General features: G+C 45.0%; 1 protein-coding gene across 1 annotated transcript in view; it reads right to left on the reverse strand.

Annotated features, from left to right (window-relative positions):
* The window catches only part of SDG2 (SET domain protein 2), a 69,424-nt gene extending 56,719 nt beyond the window's left edge, over nt 1–12,705 (reverse strand). Inside the window, exons 1-9 of the mRNA XM_087370758.1 lie at nt 10,356–12,705; nt 10,204–10,266; nt 8,501–10,012; nt 7,948–8,351; nt 7,051–7,815; nt 6,693–6,847; nt 5,720–6,578; nt 5,424–5,618; nt 5,064–5,135 (exon numbers count right to left, since the gene is read on the reverse strand). Coding sequence (XP_087226884.1) covers nt 5,064–5,135; nt 5,424–5,618; nt 5,720–6,578; nt 6,693–6,847; nt 7,051–7,815; nt 7,948–8,351; nt 8,501–10,012; nt 10,204–10,266; nt 10,356–12,342 — 6,012 coding nt within the window. The 5' untranslated portion in view covers nt 12,343–12,705. The remainder of the gene's footprint in view (nt 1–5,063; nt 5,136–5,423; nt 5,619–5,719; nt 6,579–6,692; nt 6,848–7,050; nt 7,816–7,947; nt 8,352–8,500; nt 10,013–10,203; nt 10,267–10,355) is intronic.
* Nucleotides 12,706–12,993: the final 288 nt, after the last annotated feature.

Consider the following 12,993-nt stretch of genomic DNA (forward strand, 5'->3'; position numbering starts at 1 on the left):
TGCTTTCATAAGCTCTCCCTCACTCCCTCTCTCTGAAGATGCACTAGGGCCCAAGACAAAACGTCCGGCTGGACCCCCCCGAAGGTTTTTACTCATGAGAGAAAATCTGTTACAGAAGTTCAGCGTAGAGCTGTCTGGTAACCTCTACATTTCAAAACGTGAAAAATCCACTTTATTACAAGAGCTTCAAGCTCACTAAGGGCCATTCTGGAGCCTTCAAAGCTCTCGGTCACACGAACCGCCTCCTAGATGCTTGTCAGGCTCCCGTTACGCTTAGGAAAAATAATTCTTCCTAGTACTTGCAACAATTAATTAAAGCGCACCACCAAGGCACCCATTAATTGTTAGCGCTTTGCATGCAAATAATACACTCTGGACTAATTCTAGTCACTGTGGGCGTCCCCACTGAACACATGTGCACATCTAAACAAATATATATAAAATATATATTTATTCTCTGGTTGACCGGAGTCAACACTCTTGATTATAATTAAAGAGCTTTGACCAAGGGTCGAGGCGCCTTAATTATAGCCAAGTCTCTCCAACCGAAGTTGGCACATCTTGGTTAACCGGGGTTAACCCTCTTGGCGCATGCCAAGTCTTGTTGACCGAAGTCAACACTCTCTGACCGTAGTCAGCTCTGTGGTTCTCTGGTTAACCGCAGTTAACCCTATTGGTAATAAACCAAGTCTCCTTGACCGAAGTCAGGTTTACTTGACTAGAGTCAAGTATCTTTGACCGTAGTCATTCCTTTGACCATTAAAATAACTCTTTGACCATAATTAACACATATAAAACTCTTTAATTATGATCAAATAAATGGTCAACTGTACTTTGACTTAGGATATTTACATTGTGGTGACATGGCCTAAAGAAAATGGCAAATGGGAAGGCAGCAGACACTATACACCTCACAGCAGAACTCATTAAGTGGTCCAATGAACACACGCAAAGGCACATAGTAATGGCACTAAACCAAGCATTCGTGTATGGTTTCCCAACCGATTGGCAAGAGAACTGGATCAAGCCAATTTACAAGGGAGGTGACCGCAATCAAGTGTCAAACTACAGAATCATTATGGTACGCTCTACTCTAGCCAAGCTATATAGTACAGCAAAGCTGAGTGCTTGGGCAGAGAAAGAAAGGAAGAGGGCAATGGGACAAGCAGGTTTCAGGCCCAAACACTCCACTGTGGATCATCTAGTTACTCTCCGAGTGTTGATGGAGGACAGCCGCCTTAAGGGGAAGGCACTCTTTTGTTGCTTCATTGATTTTAAGAAGGCATTCGATACGGTGCCTAGGGATGTGCTATGGGAGAGAATGGAATGCATAGAAGTGCCTCAGGAAATAAGGTTTGCTGTCTTTAGACTTAATGAGAAAGTAAAATGCCAATTAAAATGTAAGGATGGGATGTCACAAGAATTTTATAGCAATATGGGGGTCAAACAAGGATGCCCATTCTCACCCACCTTGTTTGGTTTATGCATTGATAGACTTGAGGAACTGATGCACACAGAAGCACGTACAAGAGGGTTGTCCAGCCTCTACCTAGCAGATTTTGAGATTCACTTGCTTCTTTATGCGGATGATATGGTTGTTTTCACTAATAGTGAGGGTAAGATGCAACAACTGATGGATATCCTCAGCATGTTTTGTTCGGAAAGTGGGCTGGCTGTGAATGTTTCCAAAACTAAACTCATGATAGTCAAGACTATACAGCCAAGTAATCCCCCTTCAATCTCATATATGGGTCAACTTGTTGATACAGTGCACTCATTCAAATACTTAGGCATTGAAATTCCAGCCAATAACAAATGGAGCAGCTGTGTGCAACGGAGAATTGATGCAAGATGAGGAAAGTATTATCAATTTGAAAATGACTGCAGCAATACCAACACAAGAAGGTGGCAAGTACGAAACATGATTTTTGGGGCATATGTGGTACAAACACTGCTCTATGGGGTAGAGGTGTGGGGGGGGAGTATACCATCATCAAAATGGAATGATGTAGAAAAAATGCAGAAATCTTTCATTAGAAGACACCTTGGCATCAAGGCTACCACACCCTACTCTCTCCTACTCCAAGAGACAGGATGCATACCCATAGAGTTGCATGCCTTGAAGAGAGTACTCAAATACATCACAAAGGTCAAGCGCATGAATAATGAAAGGCTGCCAAAGAGGGCATGGGTAGAAAGTCAAAAGTCCCAAAAGACGAATAAGGATAAGATTTTGGCATCTGGTTGGGCACTAGATTTAAAAAAATGGTTCCAAAAATGGGAGGTAGAGAGGTACTTGGACTACTCTCCAGAGGAGGTAGATGAGGATGCCTTTCATCATGACCTGCTGAATGCACTACACAGGAAATGGCAAACAGCTGAAAACAGAGATAAGTTTGAGTACTACCGTACATTTATTAGCCCCGAATATTGGGCTACTTATACAGGAAGAGAAACAGCCACGCAGAAGTACATTTGCACACCTATGGCAATACATAAGCGAAGAGCTTTGGCCTCACTTCGCACCCGATCACACCAGCTGCAGATTGAAATAGGAGGATGGAAAGATACGCCAAAAGAGAGCAGAATATGGCCAATTATGTGACCAGGGAATGGCAAAAACTGAAGAACACATGGTAATGATATACCCTTACTATACTCACATCCGGAAAGCATTTAGCTCTCTTCTCGAGGGACAGAACAGACTGGCTGATATGCTACATAGCGGGTCACCCCCAGCTTTAGGAACGTTTGTCTATAAGCTTTTCAAGCACAGGAACTCGCCTAAGACATAAAGGTAGTTTCTCTTAATACCCTCCCCTCCAAGGGAGGAGTCTTTGTGTACGAGGATTTTGTATTGCTCAGGTCCCATAGACACTTTTCAATGGAACTTAGCACATGTCAAAGCAGCCATGCCTAGCATTGAATGGACGGTTGAAGATGATGATGACATAGCAACTATATTAGAGGACATGCTATCATTATGCAAATCACACAAAATTTACAATCAAGCTTCTTTGCTTCTGGATAGGACTAAGGTATGGATAGCTGAGGAACTCACACGAGTTCAATTGAAGAATAAGGCAACGGAATTAGCCCAAGGTCAAGGCTGCTAGTAAGGATAAAAAATGAGCAGTATACGTGAAGGCATAACAATCGTTAAAGAATTTAAATCCAAACCAAGACTCTAGCCTTAAACTGATGTACGGCTGATTATGTTTTTCATAGTATTGCGTAGGTATTCTAATTTCTAAATAACTGGAGTTCGTTTTGCACTCCTTGAGAGCTTCCATGTGCCCTCCCTAAGGAGATGTACTAAATGGTTTTTTCATTGTCCCATAGACCAGTTGCTCTGCCATGGACATTAATAGACTGTACTGGGCTCTACCTGATGGAAATGTGACTACACAAAGAGACACTACTACGACATATCAAAGAGCAACAGGGTGGGACCACTGAACCACAGGGCACTAAGGTAGACCGAGCACAGAGATAGATCACGGATTTCTATGCATTTGACACAGCTCCAGGGCACTCTAGGGTAGAGGAGGAGGAGCTAGCCGACATGAGAGATGTATGGATCGATGGAGAGAGCCGACACAGCATTGCTGGACGAGGGACACAGAGACCGTACACGACGCGACAGGCGACGAGAGCACACACGATTGAGGTTCGACCTATTTCAGCTCTCCTCAGGGGAGATCGCCCAACGAGGCGTCACCCTTGACATAGCCCATTGGATCCAGAGATCGAGGAGAACACACCCTCCTCCACCACGGGAGACAGCCCGACAGATGCAAATACGTGAGCTCTTTGCATCTCATCAGACAGCCACCATGGAGCCTGGATACGTGGAGCCAATTCATGCACTTGGGACTCTAGCTCTGAGCACTTTAATATAGCATTTTAGTACTCAATCGGCAAGGGCCTTAGCCAGCCCTTTGCCCCAGCCCACAGTGGTCTGTATGAGTTACTTGATTCCGTACTTTGTCCCATGGGCCCGCGAGGCCTCCTGTGGACGTTAATATCTCTCTCTCTCTCTCTCTCTCTCTCTCTCTCTCTCACAATAGCCTTAAAACTGTGATATTGTTGATCGTGATTATGAGAAATGGCATGTGTGGTCTTTATTAAGGGAAGGGGGCTATTCCAGCCATCTGCTTTACCTGACCATGTGCATATTTGCTGCTCTCAGAAAAAAGATCTTAAAAGGATACACTTGTGCATGAAAAGACCTACTCTTATGGTCTTCATATCTAAGAGATGCCATTCCTAATAGTAGTGGAGGGTCTATTATAGATTCCTACAAATAGTAGAGGGTCTATGCAGAAAGAGCCTACAATATTCCTCCTGCTTGAATTGCAATGGCTCAATTTGGTCGATTCAAAGGAATGCCTAGGAGAAGGGAGCTATTGTATTAGACTGGCCACAGTCCTCGTGTGTTGAGAGGTACCCATGGAGCAGGAACATCCCCAACTTCTCAGAAAACAAACAAAGGGTGCCATCTTTCTCACCATCTAAGCATCCCACAAAGGCACCCAAACATGGGTGAAAACCATTAAGCTTCCAGACATCTGGCTTGCACCTATATCATGAGACCCCCATAATAGAAGGCCTTCAAACTGTAAAGACTCCAAAGCATGATGAAAGCTCGCATGAAGGCTAATCAAAAAGGTGAATCCAAACTACAGTAGCTTGTGAACACAAAAATTAAACCAACACAAAGGCAAAAAGTCTTAGAAAGGTTCCTTATAAAAAACGCACTGCCACAGATATACAGAACCCTCACAATATAGCAGGCCACAATTTGGACACAAGCTTCATAAAGTTGAAATCTGCATGTCCACTGATATGGCAGAGACAGATTATTCAGAAACACATGAAGTAGAAAGCGTGCAGGATTTTCTCCAACTAGAGAATTGCAAAAATTAAACACATGGCGCTGTATTTCTCCAATACCGAAACAGGAACTCTGTCCAGGCATAAGCAGATACCCTATCCATTGAGTACTTGACATCTACAACATAAATCTCAATTGGGTTGTATGTATCAGGACCAAGTGATACCTCGCCAAAAAACTCTACAACAAATTCATCTTTCTGAAAACCAGCTTGATGATTACAAACGACACCAAGCCCCTGCACAAGAAATACAAGATGACACCACATTTATCGTAAGTAATTCAATCCAACCAATTGCATGCGCTAACCAGCCAAGCTTTAATACAACCACAATGGACCTCCCAAATTGAATACAGATACATACATAAGGTCATCAGTAGAGCTTTGATCTAGCCACACCTTCTCTCATTGAGAAACAAAATGATCTAGTTAAACCAAACAAAAAGAAACTTCCCACCTTAGGTTGGAGTAATTTGCTATCCTATGTACATTGGAAAAAAATAAACAATAATGGAGTCAGATTACCTTTCTGTAGGCTATATATTTATCCTTAGGTCTATTCCGCATGTTCCTTACAAGAGCCAAACAGAAACTTTTAGTTGCGTAGTCCTTAGCTTGATGCACTACTCTTTCTAGAACATGCTCCAAAGGGTACTTGTTGGGTGCTTGCCCACTTCCTGTCAAGTGCCTTGCCTCTTGGTTGAGTGCTTTGAGGAGATCCTATAATTTGCATACAATGAAGTCCAGCAGTTTAGCCCTAGCACCATGTCCAGAAAACCTTGAAAGACACCAGTGTTTTAACAAGAGTCTAATGTGCATACCTCCTCAATGAGCTGGTGTCTTCTTGCATCTGAAAAATGTGGCATATTAACAGGCATAGAGTCCATTAACAAATTATGTGTATAGGGATCAATACCATAAACTTCCTGCTCCACAACCTCATCATGAACACGTTTTCTTGGCCTGAACTCCCTGACCTCAGGCATTTCAAGGTGAGAAAACTCCACTCCCCTATTTTTCTCCTCATAACCTTCTGGCAAGTTCACTCCCATTCGCTTGTTCACTTCAACCTTATCTGCCACGACTACATACTCTTCAATCAGCTCGTACTTGCGGGTGACAGGAGGAACCATTGCTGCTTTTGTCATTCGTGCACCCCAAATCCGATTGCTCCAATCTTGACAATTTCCCTCATCCTCTGATGAGCGCCCCTCACCACCCTGAATCCTAACCTCAGATTCAGACCCACTATCAATCTCTGTCTCAGATTCATCCTCGTCTGTTCCAGAAGTCTCTGTCTCCCACTCTTCTTCATCATCTTCAAGCAGATTCTCATCCTCCCCATCAGTTCCAGAAGTTTCTGTTTCCAACACTTTCTCATGTTTCCTTTTTAGATTGCCAAATCTCCGTCCTTCTTCACTTTTATCGTCCATACTGCTCTCATCTAAACCCTTTCTCCTCTTTGCCAACCCCTGTTTCCCGAACCCATCTCCCATCTCCCTCTTCCTTCGAACCAAGGAAGAACCAGACTGGTGATCATGGTATTCTGTCTTCAGTGATTTGTCACTGGAAACATCTCTGGAGGGTGTGGTTTTCTCCTCCAGTTCACCAACAAGGCGGTACGTAAGTCTGAAGACAGTTTGGTCGACCTTGCAGTTCTTACCCTTGTCCACTAATGAGCTGTTGAAAATAAGGAAACTCAGAACATCTACGTATACAAAGAAGAATTAAGGATTACAAGAAGATTCAAACTGGAGACAAAGTAACTTGAAATATGCCCTCAAGGCCTCATACCGCAAAAGCTTCCTACACAGACCAAACAAGTCATCCTTGAACGCAGTGAGCCCGCCCTTGTTCCCACTGTACCACCCTCCTCGTAATCTCTCCTCAATCTCGGAAAATGGCAAGACCTGACGACAACTAGGTGATATACTTCTGCCATCTGAAACCTGGATACCAGCATGCCAAACATCATCGCCCTTGCATTACTATTCAAGACAAAACTAAGATACATGTGCAACTCTCTCTGCTTGTTTCCATGATCTATGAAATGCATTTAAGCAAAAACTGAAAGACTTGAAATCGAATTTGGGTGATGTTACACAAGAAATTCCCAAGCATATCCACCAATAGAAGTATGGGGATGCGTCACCTGATGTAAGAAAAATTTGTTTGTGTCTGCAACTTTTATCTGCTTGAGAATATAAGCCATCTCCCTTTCCAGCTTTTTATATCTTTCAAGAGCAAAGGTGGAATTCATCTTGGAGATGTGTTTATCAGCAGAAGGAAGCTCAGCATTCACTGTGTTGCCAACAAGGTACACTGACTTCTCCTTGTGTTTGCCTGCATGCATTCCCATCTGCTCTTTACCTCTTGCATGAGAATCTGCAATAGCATGAACAACCTTATGATGGGAATTCTCTGGTCCTATGTTTATGAGCTTGCCAGCACTGATCAATTTCATACGCTTTGTGCCTTCACTGGACCTGGCTACCTGGCTTGTCTCTGAATCTCGATCAAGAGAGTGGGGAGGGTCACAATCCATGGGGTCTATCATCCCATCTGAGCATGCATCCTCAATGTTTGCTTTCCTATCTTTGTAGTTTGAATCGTCTGACGAATGTGCATCCAGCCCTTCTAAATGCCTTGACATTAACAATGTTTTTCTCTCACCAATGAGCTTCAGACTTTTGAGTTTGCGGTGCGACCCAGCTAGTCCATGCTGGTATCTGGGCATGGCTTCAGAACCAACCCACATAATGTGAGGGAACATTTGAATAAGATCGTTCAATTGATCACAGCCATTTGCATCCACAGTTGTGATTGAACGATGCTTCTCCAAGAAAGTTTTGACAGCTGATGGACTCAACCTGGTGCAGCCTTTTAATGTAATCCTTGATAGTCTGTGTGCATGCTCCTGAGAAAAACCAATTGGCCATAAGAAATTAAAATGGACATAAGACAGACACAATATCAAAAAGAACAAATTTGACCCTGCTTGAGGACAAAAATAATGGAAAGCAGAACATCCAATCAGTCAGAGACTCACAGTGAGAGAGCGAAAAATAGCATCAGAACAGAGACTCCCCAGAGATGATACATCAACCTGTCTGGTTTCACTCTTGAATTTTTCGAGTGCTGTCCTCCAAGATTTGCAAGTTGCCGAAGCAAGAACAAGCGCCTTTATATCTACTTCTAGATAACTGAATACCCTCATCAGTAAATGGGGTTCCAATGTGCCCCAATCTTTCTTCATTGAACTCTTCATACTTTTTGACTGGAAACTGTCCTTCTCCTCTACCACTGCGTCCAAGGTGTAGGTTTTCCCTTGAGCATGATCTTCTATATCTAACAGGCGTCTCATTTTACCTGCGCGACGATTTTTCGGATGGTCCAGATCACTGCCCGATATAACATGTGTTGGTGGATTACTGCTTTGCACGCATGAAAACCCTACTCATCAAAAGGACAGGTTAGTAATGAAGCTAAACCCACAAAGTTTCTCCCCGGTGACCGTGACAATCAGCAAGACACTGAAATGAATTCGAAAAGCTTGATGTGATTATTAATTTCTAGACAAGAGATGTATCCGGAATTCAAACCTGAGTTTGTGACCACAGCAGAGGACAAGCGATCAGAAATATCAGACTCTCGCCGTTTGAGATCAACTTTATCTGCATCCCTCTTGGGTTCAAGAAGAGCACTTGTAGAGCGGGTGCTCAAATCCTGATTACGTACATTCAGTGCACCTGCAGGTACAGCAGTTGCATTGGCTGTTGAGGGGGGGTATATTGCTTCTACTGTGCTCCTCGATTGCTTGTCGATAAACCATCTCTCTGAGCCTTCAAGCAGTGTAGCTGGAAAATCTCGACTTTTGTAAGACTTCATAACATATTCATGCAATTTCCCACACATGTAACCGATAAACTGTGGGTAAATCTGGTGAAAGTCATGTGATAACTCATGGCCTTGGCCTGCATGCTCTTCTTTACTGTCCACTCCAACTTGTTTTGAGGCACTGCTGACATCCAATTTGGGCATGCCGATATCTTCGAGGACAGGAGCGATGAAAAATGGAACCCATGTGTCATCACTTTTTCTGTATACAGAGCTGCCATCGTGAAGGGATCCACCTTCAACCTCTGATTGCAACTGTGCATATGAAAACGGGCCAATTTCATGGCCAGCTCCATCTCTGTAATACCAGTCCCCTTCTTCTAATTTAAGGTCCTCTTTTCTAGAGAGCTGTTGGACTGGCTTGACATAGTCGACACTCTTTTCATCCACCTCTTGCAAAAGAGCGTGCCTCACAGGCTCAAAATTCGAACAGTCGAGTTCACTGGAGGCCAAGCAGGTCGAAGAACCTTCACAGGAATTAACCTTCTCAGGCTGTTCAATGGAGCCATCAAATGTATTATACATATTTTTGGGAGCTATTCCTGAGTCTACTATCTTGAGAGTCTGTGACATCTTCATGCCCGTTGAGCCCACAGGGGCTATCTCCACCTTCTGATCAGATGTACAGTTGAACTTGAAAGCTTTGGACTTATTTGGTCCCTCAGAAAGTAATCCACCCCTGGGGGTAGAGAAATTATTGATGGGTACTGAATGCTGGGACTTTGGAGTGGATACCCGCAGCCTCGGTGTTACATTGATACTTGTTTCCATGCCATCCGCCTTGACCTCCCAGAAGCGATAAGCCCAAGGTGGCAACTCGAGCGTTCTCCATTTAGAAAGTTCACAAAGGGAGGACTCTTGTGAACCTTTTCGAGGATCTGCTAAACCAGAATACCTACTTTCGCAAAGAGGAACACCCCCATTTAGAACCACTTTCCCTTTCACTGATCTTTCATAATTTACCTGACCTTTTGAGAACGCAGAACTTTCTGCCTGGCCCAACAATTTCCAATCACCCCCCCTGGAAGTCCACTTCCGTGCACTTTGAAAGCCATTGGCACAACCAACAATACATGCATTACTGTCCTCGCCAATTTTTGTAGCAGGCTCTTTTGATACTTGAGACTCCAAACAGAAGTTTTCAAAACCATGCCCATCACTAATTAGCTGGTCCTCCTTCCAATGTGCTGCAAGACCGCCGTGCAACTGTGGAGACTCTGCATCCAACAGCCTCAAGTTCAGTTCAACCTTATGGCAGACAAGAATTTTGGAAACCTGATATGGGGAGGTGTCTTTCTTGAGAAGAGGACACAAGGAAAAAAATTTACTAAAACGTGGAAAGACATTAGCAGCGATGCTACGTGTTATGTTCTCATCAATACCCAATTAACGACAGAATACCACTCACCTTCATTCTCCAGTTCCTGTTCATTCTCAATATGCACGCGCCTGGCTGCATTGTTCAGTGCTTCTGCATCCCACCCAAGTCAAATTAATCACAATTTGAAACAGGAGACTTAAGAAACGTCTGATTCATTGACCCAAAGTAAGAATACCTACCCAAAATCACCTCCTTCTCCCTGCCTGGGACTAAAGTAAAGCCTTCCATAAGTTGCTCTACACGCTCATCAATTTGGCAACTTGTGAAAGGATCACAAATATCGATGTCAAGTGCCTGCCTCTCATCAATAGCATACTCAACATCAACGACAGGTAGGGGTTGTTTATCGTCCCTCTCAGCTTCAGGTGGCTGAACTGGTTGGTACAGAACATCTGATCCCAAGGGAAGAGGGGGCACAGCTCGAGTGCAGCCTGCTGACGTTGCTCCAGCATGTTCTACTGTGACCCATTCATTACTTCCATCAAGCCTAACAATGTGATCAGACTGCAGTTTCCCATCCCTTAACAGGCTTTTTAACACGCTCAGTTCCATTGGTCCTTGTGTATTGCCGTCAAGGTCAATATAAACCCACCCTCTGCCTTCGTGCTCTACATCAGAACTAGCAGGAGCAAAGTCACTGTGCTCGTCTTGACCTGGATCAACAGCTCCAATCCATGTTACTTCAGAACACCTCCCTTCACTATCATCAGCAGGGGCAGGGGACAAGTCCATCGCCACGTCTGTCTCATTGGATCTAGAATCATCCTTACATGCAGTGACAGAAGGGCAATGGTTATGAGCAGCAGAGTCCTTGAGGCTAACCTTTCTCTCGGCTGGTTTTACTTCCAAGTGTCTCCCATCTTTGATATGCTCACGCTCTCTGTGGTGCCTGTCCTCAGTTCTCGTGAGGTGGCTTCTACCACCACTGCGATCTGAAACATGTCTCTGTAAACCGTTTCTATCTGTGGAATTGCAGCTCTTATGATGATCTCTTCCGTGACTACTGGAGCCACTCTTCTCAGGAAAAGAATTCCTTCCTCCATCCCTATCAGAGAGATTTCTGTGGTTGGAAGAGTCGACATAGCCGACACTAGACCCACTCTCGTGTGACTTGTAATGCCATCTAGTACCGTGGGAGTCTCTCTCTCCATGACGATGGAACACTTCATCTTTGCCCGCATGGTTGTCTGAAGCAAGAGTGCAACGATTAGAAGCCGCTCCATTTTCCTTTCCTCTCCTACCAACCCTTGAGGACGAGTGCAATGAATCGTGATCAATCGATTCACAACCCTTCCTTTCCTTTGCTTCTCGCTCTGAACTGTGATGACCACTGGTGGAGTGCTCCCGACCATGCAATTTGCTCCCACCATCCTTTTCGTTTCCTTCCCTATTGTAAGGATAGTGAACACCTCGATTATGCCCCGTTAATGTAGATCCTCGGACTGTGGTACGTTTGTCCCGTTGAGGCACAGAGGAATTTGATGCATGATCCCCACCAGCCTCGTTGAAATGACTATCCCTATAAGAAATTCTGTGTTGAATTTTTATATCTACATTCCGCTTTCCATGCAAATGTCCTTTATCTGCACCCTCTTCACAACCCCATTCCTCCACATCATTGTTCTTGTCCTCCCTAACAACGTCCCCACACGAATTAAAGCGACCTTTCGTCCTGACAACGTCTCCAAACTCTTTTCCGGTTTCCTCAGACAAAGAACGCTGTTTCCCCCCTTCTCCTGATCCTTCATGACGAAGACACGCAACTGCCTCTTGCTCTGGGTCTTTTCTGAGCTCGCAGGCAGGCTGCTCGGTCATAAGATTCTGTCCGTCGCTGGAAGGCAACGAACCGTCTGTATTCTTATCACATCTACGGAGATCCTGCTCCCTCAGCTTGTAATCATCATCATTCCCTGTTGTTTCCCCGACCTGGGAAGAACGACCAGGCTCCATCTCACTAAATGCTACGGAAGGCCATAAGCAACTGTTGCCATCATCTGATACTAGCAACGGAGTACGTTCCGTAATCGGAGCGAACCCTACTAAAGAAGAAAATTCAGCCGCCCAGTCCCGAGTACCCCTAATTTGCTCCCTGTGGCACGCGTCGGAGTTGCGAAATTCAGCTAGTGGATAGCGAGATGACAAGACGGCGCATCCTCCATCACCCATGGAGCTCCTAAAGACGGCTTGGGAGGGGAATGACTATCCGGTGGAAAGCCTGCTTGCGCTTCCGGGGAACCTCATGCAGACTAGATTGCCAGGTCCAGAGGGGAAAGAGCATCGGGCGAGCAGAGAAGAAGCCCGGGAGAGTGAAAAACCCAGCGCGCATGATAGGGAAGGAGCTGGCAGCTAGCTGCAGGCAAGGGGGGAAGAAAAATACGCAAGGAGGGGGGGGAAAGAGGGAAGGAGTGGGGAAAAGTTTGAATCAGGGGGTCGAGCCAAACCCTAGGGGGCGGGGGGAAGCAATTGCTGCTGCATTAAGAGGCAGGAGAGGGCTTATGGAGGGGAGAGAAGAAGGGGAGGAGGAGCGAAAATTGTGCAATGAAGGGGGGGGGGGGGGATGGAGGAGAGGAATCGGAGCTGGGGGGGGGGGGGGGGGGAATCTGGGAGGAGAAAGGAGGGAGGGGGAAATTTGGGAGGAGAAAGCAGCGAGAGAGGGGGGAGGGGGGGAGGAGCAGGAAACAGGAAGCAGGAAAAATGGCTATGGCGATGGTGAAGCAGACGATGAAGACGATGAAAATGAAGAAGATGAAGAAGACGAAGAAGAAGACGAAGAAAACGACGACGACGACGTAAATTCATCACACGAAAACGAAAAAG

The sequence above is a fragment of the Dipteris shenzhenensis genome, chromosome 32 (assembly GCF_047967505.1).
Source record: "Dipteris shenzhenensis isolate YYH24624 ecotype China chromosome 32, Dip_SZ_1.0, whole genome shotgun sequence".
Taxonomy (NCBI): Eukaryota; Viridiplantae; Streptophyta; class Polypodiopsida; order Gleicheniales; family Dipteridaceae; genus Dipteris; species Dipteris shenzhenensis.